The sequence below is a fragment of the Eulemur rufifrons genome, chromosome 1 (genome assembly GCF_041146395.1).
Source record: "Eulemur rufifrons isolate Redbay chromosome 1, OSU_ERuf_1, whole genome shotgun sequence".
Classification (NCBI taxonomy): domain Eukaryota; kingdom Metazoa; phylum Chordata; class Mammalia; order Primates; family Lemuridae; genus Eulemur; species Eulemur rufifrons.
Window position 1 is genome coordinate 83532006 of NC_090983.1, and position 15362 is coordinate 83547367.

Below are 15362 nucleotides of genomic sequence, written 5' to 3' on the forward strand. Positions count from 1 at the left end.
GCACTGAAGCAACATCTGGGGCTGGGGGAGATGGCAGGGGAGTGGCTATTTACCAAGGATTTCAATATTTTAATAACCAGCAGGGCTAGGCCAGTGTATATTAGACAGAAATCAGAACTATTCTTGACACATAATAGCAAATTTCTTCAGGGAAATTTTATTTCATTTAATATCCTTACCTTTTGTACATGGAAGTTTGCATATCACTATAATCTCATCAGTATTATGTGTTATCGGCGTTTTAAATCTTCTTGAATTGCTCACAATGAAAATTTAAACTTTTCTTCAAATGAGTTTTTTATATTTTGAATTAAATATATTATTAACTAACTAATCAAATATTTTTCATCATTTTTCTCCATTTGTTATTGTTAACAGGGACAAAGCTAAAGGAGAGCCAGGGCATTGACCCTAATCCCTGTAACTCCGAACCCTTGGTGACATATACTATTAATATTAGGTTCATTATCTAAAAATGAGGATAATAACAGATCCCCTACACCAGAGTTGCATGACCATGTCTATTAAATTGCAAAGTTTTAATGAGTGTAAATGTCAAGGGGAAACCTATTCACTGATTGAGACTGTGTACCAAACAGGCACAAGAATTGGTAAGATACAAACTTGTCCTTCAGCAATATTACAGATAAACACATGTCATGGACTTTCAAGTAGATTGTAAATAGTCAAAACTGGGAACAGAAAACACTCAAATGTTAACAACAACAACAACAAAGAATGAGGTTCTACCATATTGCTTTTTATCTATTTTACCTGTATAAGGCGATTGCTGCATTCTTATTAATGGTAAGGCTTTAAAACTGAGCTTATTTGCTTTTCTAAAGTATATAGTCATTTAATCTTCAAATAATGCTAGTTTTGTCTTCACTCTGCTCATTATCCCTTGTTTTTCTGTTTCAGGCCTTATTGAATTAGCCAAAACAATCTTGTTTACTTTGCTTTTAATGACAATGGCTCCAGTATTATAGCATTATGTTCCATTCTCTCAAATCTATAATGTGTCTGTCTTTAACAATACTTCCACGTTCACTGAAAGTTTTAAATACAATACAATGGAGTAAACTATTTTGGTAAAATTATATATGGAGAATGGTTTATATTTTATCATACAGTAATAAATGCCTTTAACAATATGAGGCCCCAAACTATGATTATCTAAAAGTAGACAGTTCTAAATCTGGTAGATTAGTATATCACTAGAGTCTAAATCCTTCTAGTAATGAAGTAACTGCTATCATGCTGTACATGAGTAAACTGGTTTTTAATCATTTTCAGTTATAAGCAATTAAAATCTATTCTAAAAATTTTCTGCATGTCTAGAAGCCCCATTAGAATTCCACCCCCTCAATACAACCAAGCATGGTGATAGTCACACCACTCTGGAGAAATTCCACCTCTTTCTAAAAAGCTGCTCAGAAAACCATAGATTTTCAGGACTGAAAGCACCTTTAGAGGCACAAACACCCAAGAAATCAGTATCTGTGTCCCTTCTGTAACATATCTGAAAAGTATTTTTCCAGCCTATGCTGACATCCTTAAAGTGACAGAGAACTCTTTATCTCCCAAGAAATGGAAGATATTTTTCATTTTTGGACAGGTTTGATCATTAAGAAGTTCTAATACTGAGCCAAGAAGTCACTCGGCAGTTTCAACCACTGGCCCTTTGAGGGCAAATAAATATACTGTAGTATGTTTAACAGAAAATATCTGGAGATGGCAATAAGTACATTCAAATTCTTTTTTTTTTTTTTCTGGGCAAAAAAATCCCTACATTCCTTATATTTTCCAAAATATTCTCAATTTGTTGACCTATACCATTGGCTTACTTTGGATTATTGGAAAACATTCAGGTTTGCTTCCTGTCTTGTCCTGGTTTCTAAACCTGACACACTGGCTCTTCCAGTTCCCACTCTAATTATATTCATTCTACTGCTGCCCAACTAGCTTACAGCATTAAACTTCTGTGTCGCTATATAAACATGTCATATGTCACTTATGAAAGGAGACAAGATTAATAATCTGATAAGATTAGATTTTCAAATACCTGGTCATTGCTAAGTACCTAATCTCTCCCTTGCCAAGTTAATAATTAACTTCTATATCTGTTTGGTACAATTTGCTGGACTGAACTAAAGTCAAGAGACCTGGGTGTTGTTCTCCCTTGAAGGTATTCGGGTTTCTTCTTTGTAAAGTGAGGGTACTGCAGACCTCTAAATTTTTGTCTATTTTTTAGCCTCTGTAGGAATACTGATATCTATTATGTTGCTGAATAAAAAAACCATCCAACTGCTTTCAACATACATCAACAAATTTATTACCAAAAATATATACTATGAGAGGATTGATAACACCTGTATTTTATATGTGAGTTGTTTGACTGGCTTAAAAGTTATTTATAAATACATACACAATTATTTTATATATGGTATATAGCAATTGAGTTGGTATATAATAGGTTAATGAAAATATAAGTAGAAAGCTGGATTAAATGTGATTATTTGAGTCATGGTCCTTCCTAACCTTTATAAAACTTTTTGGCATTTGAACATAAGAACTAAACAGCAGGACAGATAAAACGATTCTCCTTTAAGCAGAGCACAGAGCAAAGAGAACACATTGCCCATTACTGCTTTCTGGAACATTTTTCGAGGCATAAATATATGCACTGTAAATTAATAGCATTCTCTCTTACCAAAAAGAATATGGTTTTCTTCTTTCCATGTACCATATAACATAAAGACAATACTCATTAAAAGTAGAATAATAATAAAGCTCCACTGAGTGGTTTAATTTTGGGAAGCATCAAGGTTGAAGATGGACCAACAAGCATATTCTATGAGATTTAGAACATAATACATTATTCTCAAAACCTAAAAACCACTGCTGAAATTAACATGATATGAATACTTCAAGACCCTGAATAAAGCAATCCTGGCTGTTCATTGTGTGTTTTATTAAAGCACACAAACTCATGCGCGAGTATATATACACATAATTTTATACTTCCCAATGTGGACTCTTTAGAAGCTATGTGGTCTGTATTTCTCTTCATGATTTGTTTTTATCCTGATTTCCTCTCTTTCTATCTACTGAGTTATTATAATATTGATCCCATACATTTTCCTGACATTAGAATGTATACTCTATGGACAACAGTGCTGCTTATCAGTTGTACTTTATTAAAGACTACACTGAAGAGTTTGCCATCGATTTCCTTTCTTTTTGAATCGCTCAGAGCCCTAACAATTGCTCGGCTTCCAAACAAAACTGCCAAGCACCTTTCTGAAACACTTTACATTCTCTCTTAGACCAGGGAAACTCTCTCCACACAAACACCAGCCTCTAAAGAGGAGAGGCAAATAGATAGGGTGCCAATGCACCTCCTCCCTGCTCATGTTCCCCAAAAGAAAATCAAATAGGCTCCGAAAGAACTTGAGCATTAAGTGGTATAAAAGCAGCAATTTCACTTAGAAAGGTTTTATTTTCTTTGTTTTTGGTATGTTTTTCAACTGTAGTGAGACAATTGGTAGCATCGTTATGAATGTAGAGAGAATATTTGCAACAAAGACATGTGGAAAATGACCTGTAGGTATCTTGGCAACCAAGAAGAGAAGATCTAGGGAGTAAAACCAGACAGGTCGGTAAACTAAGACTGAAGTGGAATCCTATGAGATGCATTATGGGAGCCAAGCACAAGGTACCAGACAGGACCAACGACCTTACTTGCTGAGGATTGGAGTTCAGTGATTGATTTGGAAGGATACTCAAGCCACAGAATAATGTAAAACTCTCAGGCACACTGTACATCACAGAACATGTGGAGAGACCATTTCTCTAGGGCAAGGATAGGCAGTTCTTTGCTATATGGTTATATATTCTTGTTCTTCTGCATAGTGCTTGGTTAAGCAATGGCAGCTTATTAGATGACCATCTCCCAGTGGCTATATGAGCACTCAAACTAACTGAAGTAAGGTGTCCTTTCCCCTCAAAACACCGCTCTTTCATGCCAAGGACACTTTTACCGAGGGATTTTTAAATGCAGTGCTTTTGATTTCATGTAACTTACTTGGGTAAGAAAAGCTAAGTATCCATAGCTTGAATTTCTCCTGGAGTTCTTATGTTTCTGATTGATTTCTTATGAACAGTGTGACCTTAAAGGCCACCAATATTCTCCCTAAGGCAGAATTTGTTATTAATAGGATGTTAGAGCTCAGTTAGAAGAACTCCAAGTATTGCTCCTTTCAATTTGGTAAGTTCTCTATATTAGCTGCTATGTGCACCTTTATGTAAGGAATCACTGTGAGGGCCAAATGTTCCTTTCTCTAGATAGCTTATAAGCATCTGGATAAATTTGCATTAGAAATTCAATTAACTTTATATTAAAAGGTCAATTAGCTTGGTTATGATAGAGATTGTTTTTAATTACTTTTCCTTGTAGGGCTTCTCTTCTTGTCCAAGCACAAGTGACACTATCAAATGATAGTCTCATTGCCTGTTGGTTGCCTGAAACTCATATGCAAAACACACTGGAAATGACTGTCTTGGTTAAATGAATTAATAGGACATTCTTTGGGCAATTCATCACTATTATAATTGAGGGGGCTTTAAGTATCTATAAGCAATAATAAAGTATTTTAGCTTAAACCCTCTCTATAGTATTGTTCATGACAATATCCTTCATTATTTGTCCATGTTGATTTCTATGTTCTTGGTGAAAAGTGATGATAAAGTAAAAGGATTTTAAGGATTCGTCCTTATTACACTATATCACAGTATATTTTATGAAAAATGAACAAATAATGACATTAAAAACTAATTATCCTGTTTCATTAGGGGGCTCTTGGTTATCTTTGTGTTAATAAGGGCCACACTTCAACTCGTTCATGGGGCACCAGAACACTTAACAGACTCAAGGGAGTACCACTTGGCAGTAAGTAACAAGTGGCGACAGTGTCCACTTGATTCAAGTGGTAATCATTACTAAGCCATTACTCAGAAAAAAGAAAACAATAACTAAAGATATAAATATATAAGTAATATATTAACATATTTTATATGTTAATGTATTAACTCAAACTTCCAGATGACTAGCAACTTAAAAATAAAGCAAACACTTCAAGAGTTTGATATGAGGCAAAGTCTTGAGATGAAACTTTTTGTTTCATTTTTGCAGAAGGAAACTGCCTTCACCTTCAATGTTAAAATGATGTTTTAAGCACTTTGTAAATGTTACCTATATCATTCTCACTACAACTTTATGAAATAAAATTCATAAAGTTGAATTTCTAACATTCCCATTTTACTGATGAGCAAACTGCACCTTATAGTTCAGCCAAGGTCACACAGTTCATTAGTGGCAGAGGCAGAAATAGAACCCCACGTCAATCTGCTTTTCCAGATTTCCATTTCCTCCCAGAATAAAAGCACAGGCTCTGAAACTAATGAGACCATGAAAAGCCCATAAATGGAGATTTAGGAGTGTTTTGAATGCTTAGAGTACAGTTTTGGAGCCCAATTAGAGGAAGGGAATGGTTTAGGCCAATGCCACTAAAAGAATGGGTCCACGAGAGTAAGAGTAAATTAACTATGTCATTAAGCATATATTTTTCCCCCATCATGAGACTTTCTCAGTGAAGGGAGCCATGCATCAATTTATATTCCAGTACATGTTTCTAATCTCCATGTGGACCAGTAACTGTTTGCAAACCAGAAACCAGTCCACGGATCATGCTTTAAGTGGATCAAGCTTAAGGAACTTCTTATGAGATTTTCCTTTTCTGTGAACATTTAAATCATTTTGGATAAAAGTTACCCTTAAAGTTATTCCATTTGTTTTTTCACTTATCAAAAGAATAAGAAAATCACATCTTTTATTCACATTACAGATAGTAATGAAGGCTAATGTCCTAAATCCTGTAAATCTACGGGGGCATTAATTTTAGTTGAAGTAGTGTTGTGAGTTTTAATAAGCTGATCTCCTCCAAAAGCAAAGGAAAATAGCTTTCCTAAAGACTGAGCAGTATTACCAAGACATACCATGATGTCTGGAGTGAAATACAAATTTTTAAAATGTGTTATTCATACCTGCACCTCCACCTATGCTTAGAATCTTAATTTCTCGCTTTGTGTCTCCGATCCTGGGGAAAAAAAAAAAACAAAACATAGTTTAATAAAACTGTGTTAGGTGCTTTGTAAAATCCGATTATCTAGTGTAGTTGAAAAGAACAGACTAAAAATACAATGAACAAAAAACTAGGCCAACATGAAAGGTCCCAGACATATCAGTAGTTATATTGGTATTTTTAGAGTATAATATAAAAAATATAGGATTCATTCATTAACAGTCTTGAACTGGGAGACCCAGAAACAGTGCTACGAACACCTCATAGGTAGGAAGTGGCATTTGTTTGGAGACTGTTTGGAGAACAAGAACAGAAAAAGTGGACCTTTGAGTCTGGTGATATAATAAGCCATTCACTATAGATGGGGGAAAGGCCAAGGCAGTTCATACTATTGCTACATCTGCCTTCTTTCCTTCCTTCTTCTTACTTTCCTTTTAATGAACAAATGCTTATTAAACATTTATTATGTGCCTATCTTAAGCATTGAGGTTATAAAAATGGATAAGATACTACTTTGTTCTCAAGTTGAAATGTGAGATAATAAAGCCCTGAATTATGGCTCTAGAAATAGAGTGGAATAGATGGATTGGGAAGTAACTCAGTAGGACCTGCTTTTAGATTGATGTGAAGGGGTCAGAAAAAAATACGTGGGCACAATGACTATAATGTTTCCAGCTTGGATGACTGGGCAAAGAGTAATGCCAAAAAAGAAGCTGAAGTATATAATTTGACAGCAAGTTTACAATTTGTCAGTTTTTTTTTTCAATAAATCTGAATTGAGCAGACATTTGGATATGCAAGATTTAAGCTGGGTAGGAGAGAGATGATGTATTCTCTCAAGGCCAATAGTGTCGTCTGGAGAATTAGGAAAGTAGATTCCATCACCCAAAGATATTGCAAAGAGCTAAATGAGTAGTGGATAATGATGTAATACCAACTTTTAAACATCACTGGACCATGAGGAATACACAAAAAGACAGAAAAGGAAGGCAATAAAACTCAGATAGGTGCTAAGAGAATTAGAGCCTGAGAAAGCCATCAGTTGTGGCAAGGGCAACGGAGTGTACTACTGGAAAATAAAAAAGGAAAAAATCTCTATCGAATTTGACAATACGAATGTCTTTGATAATAGCAGTTTTAATAGAAAGTTGAGGACCGAAGTCAGATGGCAATGGGATTAAAAGCATACTTGAAAAAAGGAAGCAGATCTAGAGATCGTTGAAACAGGGTGAAAGAAAGAGAAGGAAAAGAGATGACTGCTAGAGGGAAAACATGAACTGAAAGGATGGTGTTTGCTCGTTTGCACTGTAGGATGGTGAACAAGCCTGTGTTTGGCTGCAGTGAAAGAGTCAGCACAGAGTCACAGGATGCAAACCAAGGCTGAAGTGAGGTTCTGAAGGAAGATGGAAAGGCTAAAGTCAAGGGCACCTGTCCCTGAGTTGCCTTCCTCAGTTCTAATTTATCTTCCAACTCATAATCCTAACTCTCAATACAACCTCTCAATACAACTCTCAAGACAACATTTTTGTCTATATCTTTTGTTCATTCTTAAAAATGCTCATATCTGTGGATAGCATAGGAATACTATGGAGCGCAGTATCCAGGCTCAACTCCCAGCTTACTGATATGTTACCTTTAGCAAGTTATTTGACAATATGATGATACTACCCACTTTACAGGATTGTTAATAACTGTATCCAACTCATGAAGAAGTTGTGAGGATTTAATGAGTTAATTCATGTAAACCTCTTAGAAATATATTTGAATGTGACAAGCATTCAATATATATTAGCAATTATTATGATTCTAAGCACAGCTAACTGACTTACATGAATTAACTCTTTGAATCCTCACAACTTCCCTATGAGTTATATACTATTATTAATCCCATTTCATATATTATAATAACTAATGATTATTGAGAATTTACTGTTTTCCAGGCAATAGTCTACATATAGTGAGAACAATTATGACCTTTAGTATTTACAGCCATATACTATAACCCTCCCTGCCAAACTCTAACCCATCCTACACTCACAGATAGGGAATTCAAGAATTTCTCTCTGGGGAAACAAACCATCTCAGTGATAAGCTTACATATATTGACATCTGAGGATCTCTCCGGGAAAAGCTAAGTTTACACCTAGTTATACAGTGAGCCATTCACTCACCAATCCCTTCCCTTATATGTACAAAGAGGATCTAACCACCTACTAAGCCTCACTGTTTGACTGGATGGGCAACCAAGACTAATCAGGTAGTTGGAAATCTCCTTTAACAGGAGAAACAGAGACTAAAAGAAACAGAAAAAGGGAACTCAGAAGATACATGCAGAGAGCAGAGGAACATTTTGTAATAGATAAGAGGAGGTATTACATCTGGAAATGATGAAAGTGATACTATAAAAAAGGAACATTCTTAGAAATTAGAAATATAATAGCAAAAAATTAATAGATGGGCTGAAAGATAAAGTTGTAGTGAACTGAAAATATAAGAAAACCAGGGAATCAATCCAGGAGGTCTGGTGTTTGATCAACAAAAACTCCAAAAAGAAAAAACAGAGGGAAGGAATGATAAAATAAAATCAGAGTTTTCCAGAACTGAAAAATCTAAATCTCAACTGACATGGCTCAGACAGTGCCCACAAAAATGGGTGAAGAAGACCCACCTCATCACTCGGTATCTTAAAACTTCAGAATACCAGAGATAAGAAGATCCTAAGAACTTCAAAGTAGGGAAAACAAAACAAAATAAAATACAATGTAAAGGTCACATGCCAAAGATGAGGAATTTGAATGCATTCAATTTCTTAACAGAATTCTCATAGCTAAAAGACGATGTTAAAGTACCTTTAATTTTGTGACACAAAATCATTCTCAGCATAGATCAGTCAAACTGTCTAACAAGGATGATCATAGAATAAAGGCATTTTTAAACATACAAAGTCTCAAAAAGTTTAGCCTCCAGTCACCCTTAAAACTCTTCAAGATATCTGGGGAAAAAAAGGACTGAGGAAAATAAGAAAAAAAAAAAAGAGTCAGGTCCAGCCTCTTGGCAGACTGTAGTCCTGGTTCTTTGGCTCCTTGTTTGGAAGAATCTCAAGCAGGCTGGTGCGACAGAGTGATCCTAGACAGAAAGCAATTCCACACAAACAGCTTTCACTGCAGAAAAGAAGGAAGCTATACAAAGCGAGAATACATTCCAGAGAGAGGAATGGGTCAGTCTCCACGAGTGGAAAAAGACGTTCAGTACTCCCAGGTCTGTTAGAGGAGAGAGCTTAAGGGCGTGGGATGTTACCAGATGATTGATATACATGATTTTCAGGTGTTCTGCACTTTCCTGCAGCCACTTCCCCTGATTGGTCCCAGCTTGTCTACCTCTAGTACCTGCCCTCCTGGCCTGCATCTGCCACCTGCAGATTTGATTCCTGCCTAACAGAAGTTATGATATCCAGAATCAAGGAATCAAATACTAGACAGAGGAGAAGAGAATTTCTGGAAAATGCAATAAATTGTACAGCAGTTACATAGCAGGCTAAAAGCAAATCTTCCCAGACTGGAAAAAGGAACAGATGGCTCCAGAAAAGATGTTCCCTTGGGGAAAAATGAACAGATTCCTTAATATGTTTGAATATATTGAGAGGAGATTAATATATCCACTTGAGGAACAAAGTTGTAATAGGTACATAGAAAACTAAGAAAAGAAATTAAAATCAAGGCAATAGTCAACTCTAGGGAAAACAAAAAGTTGTACATCAAAGGAAATGTAATGTTAGTATAATATATTGCTCAATTATAAATAATATGTACACAGGCAAAATGATATAAACACTCACATTTTAACCAAAAATTTTGACATAAATACAGTGACATGATAGGGTGGGGAAAGTGCATGTTTATTTAGCTATTTTAATACAGCAAAATGAACAAATAGAAGAATAACGTGTTATTAAGAATAATGAAAGAAAGTTTGGTAAGAAACAACTAAAAGATTTCTAAGTGTTGAAAGTGGTTGCTTCTGGGGAGTGGAAATCAGGGACGGAGTGGGGCAAGGGACCACAGTTTCTGGTGGTGTTGTCATTATAGGTTTTTTAGAACCATTTGACTTTTTAAAATATGAGCATGTCTTGCGTTAATAAAAATGAGAAATTAAGTAGGCTGGGTTCACATCCAATTAACAGCTGAGTCCACACCCAATTAATGGCTGAGCCCACAACCAATTACTACAGTGAGTCACCCACTCAGCAAACCCTGCCCTCACACCCCCAAAGAGGATCTGAGTCCCTTTTTAGTATTGCATAACATGTAGATAACGTTAAGCAACAATTTTCAAGGCCCTTCAGCTAAACCTCATTTCAAACATTACCTTCAGGAAAAAATTGCTTTCTTAATAAATGACACTTTGATTCGGCTCATTCCTAATTGTATTTTACCGTTATAATGCAAACTTAGTACGCCTTTGAAAATTCTTCAGTCTTTCCTACATTTTACATTGAGTATTTCCAATTAGATTGCATAAACTCTGAAGACAGGGAAGGGTCATGCACCACTCATCATGTTACATCCCTCCATGGTACCTCTTCAAACCAAACTCTGTGGCTGCAGAAAACCAAGGATCTGTATAAGCTATAGACACAAATAAATACTTTTAGTACTGGAGTAGAACTGAGAAATTAACTCATTACCATTAATTTTAGAAATGAGCAAAAAGACCCAAGAAGTAAACTAGAATTAGTTTCTAGGTAAGATGTTGTCTGCATTCACTATTTGCTTTGAATTTTGCACCTTTATCCTATTACTTATTAATTATTATATAACGCTCTATTTTTTAGAAACTAACATTTAAAATCTGAGCCATGTAAAATAGAAAGGGAAATCAAATTTCATATCCATCCAACAATGCCTGCTCTGGTCAGACAATGAATGATACTGCCCTGGTGACAGAATTTCAGGCCTACAATATAGAAATCCAGCCAAAGATAAAATATTGGTTTTTGCTGCTTTCAAATTGGATCCACAGTCAGTTATTTCTCCCCAGTTTTCCATCATTATTTCCTGAAGCAGAGTGAGTTACAGCGTTTCACCCCTAGATAGGTGATTTGATTATCTTTAGCATGTGGAATCTGTTACTCTCATAATGCTTATCGGCACTGGCACAAATTGAACACATTAATCACCAAAAAAAAGGAGTCTGCAAGAAGGATAGGAACTAGTGAGTTTCACTGATAATGGAAAAATGCTCTTTTTTAAGGGACACATTACTAAGTTGAAAGGAAAAGACAAATTTTTGCGGGGGGGTGGGGAGAGTGGTAACTATTAATATAATAAAAGACAAGGAAAATGGATTTGAATGGATATTATGAGAACTGAGAGGCACTCACTCAATCTTCAGAGGGAAATAGTATTTGCCAATTATTTATATTTGATTCTAATGAAAAGCATAGCAGACTCCCTTTGGGACTTTTTTGAGATGTAAAAGTTGGAGGAGGGCTGGAAAATCTGAGTTTAAAGATTATTATCTTATCTTTTCCCAAATGAACATGGATTTATGCCTTCAAATGGTTAAGGCTTATCTCTGTGCAGCTGGAAGGCAATGCAGCACAAATCCGAGCCTTTGAGTGTTTAAAGCAAACGGAGAAGCAAAGCTCTGCGGGGGAAAGGCAGGCCCGGCGGCGAGGAGGGGCCCAGGGGGCGCTGCTATCAGTAACTCGCCCTCGTCCCCGCGCCCAGCCTGTGGGGCTGAGCTCGCCCATCTGTCCCTGACGCACAGCGAGTCTGAGGCTTGTCCCTTTGACAAAAACGTCCCTTTCTGTTACCTTGCTATTATGCCTGGCAGCTTCCTGTCCATGAATTCCTGCATGCACTGGTGCTCCGTGGAATTGTTGAGAAACCTCCGAAAAGATTCAACATATCTGCCGTGGTCAGAAAACAAGCTCCTCATGGAAGATGCCATATTTGCTTTTCTGAAAGATAGGGAGGGAGGGAGGCAAGGTTTAACTTCCCCCTCCTCTTCCCAGTTCCCTCTTTCTCTCCCCACCCCCACCAGTTTCTATCCAAGGGGAAAAAAAAAAAGCAGCTAAGCTTGTTTTGAATTTAGCAGGCACCAAAGGCTGGTGTGCAGAGCTCATTGCTAGGTCAGTGTTTGTACAGGACTTTACGTTGATACTTTAACCCCTACGTTTTTTTTCTCAGAAATAGAGGTACTAAAGCAAGGCAGTAAATCCACTGCCAAAACTTGTTTTGAAACTCCTGAAGTTCAGAAAGTCATAAAAAAAGACTGCATGCAAATCACTTCCTGTTCTGTGCCCCGCTGCCGCAAGTAAGTTCCAAGCGGGAAAGTGGCTGTTCCAGGCGACACACACAGAGATAAACAGGACAGCTACACGGCTACACACCACTTTCAGAAATCTGCAGCTGCTGAACCCTTTGGCAGAAGACTGTCACTTGCCTCTGTGTTTGCTACACGAGAGTTTTGTGCTGTTATAGCCCTCAACACTTGAACTTTGAACTTATCGGCTGCCTTTCTTCAAATGCTGATTGATGTGTTGTAATTCAAGTCTCTTCAGAATAAACTATCAAGACAGAGCATGTGAACTGAACTTTTAGCTAGAAGGTGTCAGAAGCTAGGAGACAGGAATTAAAGGGGTGAGAGAAAAGTCTTGGGGGGAGAATGCAGGACACCAGAGTGAAAAAGCCTAGTCCATAGGAATCCTCCCCTGAGTGCTCTTAACATGGGATCATAGATGCTTGGTTGCATGAGCCTTTGGATGTCCAGTGGTCTTACTGTCAGGTTCCTGTTCCCGGTTTCTTGGTTCCCAGTACCAAAGAATGGTTACTGGTACCGAGTTGATGGACTAAACGAGCAGGACAAACAAATGCAAGCAGGCCAAACAGAAAGATTTATTCAAGCACAGAACTTTCTGAAGAGGAAAGAGGTCTATTTCTGTTAGTGGAGACAACTCTGAGATTGAATAGGATTCTTTCCTTTATAGTAAGGTTTTAATTCCACGTTAAGTTGGGGCTGAATATTCATGGCTTTTCTTAGAAAGGGCTGGAGAGTTCCTGGAATGGCGAGTGTTCCCCATTTTTAACTCTGTAAGACAATTTCTGGGGGTTGCCATGGCGTTTGTAAACTGTCATGGCGTGGGTGGGTGTGATTTTTACTATGCTAATGAGGGGAGGTCACTTGAGGACACTGTCACCTTGCTTGTACACATGCCTCGAAGAGCCCCTTTTGTGGTCTTGATCATGTCTCCGCTTTATGGTTTCTCTGCCTCTTTCTGTTGGTCAGTGCTTGGAAACCCCCTATCGTAGACCAAATATCTGTTCAGTCCTTGGAAAACCCCTGGACAAGGCATCTGTTCCTCCTTCTCCTTATCCCTACCTAACATTACCCTCCAGAGTACCCAAAGCTTGAGAGTATCCACATACTGGGCTTTTTACCTAGGAAATGGTCTTTAAGAAGGCCATCCTTTATCCAATCTAGGGTTGTTATTAATAATATCTAACTCATGGAGGAGTTGTAAGGATTAAGTGAGTTAACTCATGTAAATCCCTTAGAAATGTGTCTGCTTATTCCGTTCCTTTTTTCTGATTAAGTTCCAAAACTGTCCTGTAAGCATTCAAAACACTTCCCAACTTCTTATAAGCATATCTTGGTCTCGCTATTCTCAGAGCCAGTGCTTTTATCCTAGAGGAAAATGCAAAGTGTGGAATGACAGATTGATGTGGGTGACTCTGCTCATAATGGACTATGTGACCTTGAGTGAAAAGTAATCTTTCCTTTACTCATCAGTAAAATGGAAAGAATAAATTTTATCTCATAGGATTGTAGTGAGAATGACATAGATAACATTTACAAAGTGTAGGCCTGTCACTGCTGCAAAAATAAAACAACAAAAAAAAGTTGTTGCTTTATTTATGGACACTGAAATTTGAGCTTCGCATCATTTTCACATGTCACAAAATATTCTCTTGGATTTTTTTCAACCACTTAAAAATATTAAAGTTAATGTTAGCTCATGGGCTGCACAAAAACACATGTTGGGCTGGATTTGGCCCATGGACGTACTTGGAATAAGGTCTTCCTTCACTAGTTCTCAACTCCTATCTCTATCTAACCAGCTTTCCCCTTCCTGAAATTGACTCCTGCAAGCTTTTGCTTCTTCTTTTACCATCTTCTATTCTTCTCTTTGGAGTTTAATCCAAATCATTCATTCATTCATATATTCATCTATCAAACAAATGTTTAGCAGGGTCTACTCTGTGCTATTCTGCTGAGAATATACACACTTGACCTTGTTTGGAAAAGCTCCTGCTAACCTCTCTTGAATGAAAGTCAATCTTTGAAGACCATCACCTCTCTTGCTTGTTGTCAGATCTTCTCCCACAGAGTCTGCTCTTCATGTATCTCATTGAGGGTTTCCTCTCCACTCCCTGTGCTTCCAGCCTGCTTGAGATTCTCTTTATTTTTCACCTACTGCACTATTTTTCTTATTGGCCTTCCTGCTTTAGGAATCACAGATCCTAACCAATTTTATTGCCACTGCCAAAGTCATTTTTTTTAAAGTAAATTTGGATAAAGACACTCCTCTCTCTCATGTTTACCCACTGACTCCCAAGTTAAGTACAAAACCCATTCTGCAGCCCCCACTAATTATCTAGAATTATGTTCCATTTTCCTCTAGGCTTGCTGCTATATTCCCTTCAAATCGTGCTGCTTATCTACCTATATCCTTGAGCTGTCCTGCCTTTGGCCTCTCCTCATAATAGTCCCTTCTCCTATAATGCACTGCTTCCCATCTTACCCCACCCACTTCAAATTTTCCCATTCTTCACATGCTACCACTTTCATGAAGCTTTCTATATATCCCTCAAAAGAATTAGTGCTTGTGCTCTTTATTTCTGAGCCACTTGCAACCATTCAACCTTGTGTTACTGTTGTTAATATTTTTGCCTTACTTCTCCTTCTCCTCATGTGACTGTTAGCTCATAAATACAGGAACTGAGTCACAGCTATTCTCCCTGATGTGTTGCCCACCGTAGGCTTTCAGTTTTTTTTTTTCAATGATTAAAAATGTGCTTGAACATTTCCACTATTGAGATGTTCTCTGCCCTCAGATGTTCCCCATCCATTTCATCATTGGGCAGCTCTATGTGTTACTAACAGCACTAATAATTCCATTTACTGAGCATTTACTATGTGTCAGGAATTGTGTGT

The 15362-nt window shown here is 37.2% G+C and overlaps 1 protein-coding gene across 4 annotated transcripts in view; it reads right to left on the bottom strand.

Moving 5' to 3' along the window:
* HNMT (histamine N-methyltransferase) overlaps positions 1–15362 on the bottom strand; it is a 61313-nt gene that overhangs the window by 28258 nt on the left and 17693 nt on the right. For 3 of the 4 annotated variants that reach the window (XM_069458369.1, XM_069458608.1, XM_069458456.1), the window contains exons 2-3: positions 11959–12105; positions 6106–6158 (exon numbers count right to left, since the gene is read on the bottom strand). In XM_069458369.1, coding sequence (XP_069314470.1) covers positions 6106–6158; positions 11959–12105 — 200 coding nt within the window. Of the gene's footprint in view, positions 1–6105; positions 6159–11958; positions 12106–12537; positions 12578–15362 lie in introns of those variants that run through there. The other variant, XM_069458547.1, reaches the window with a different exon arrangement.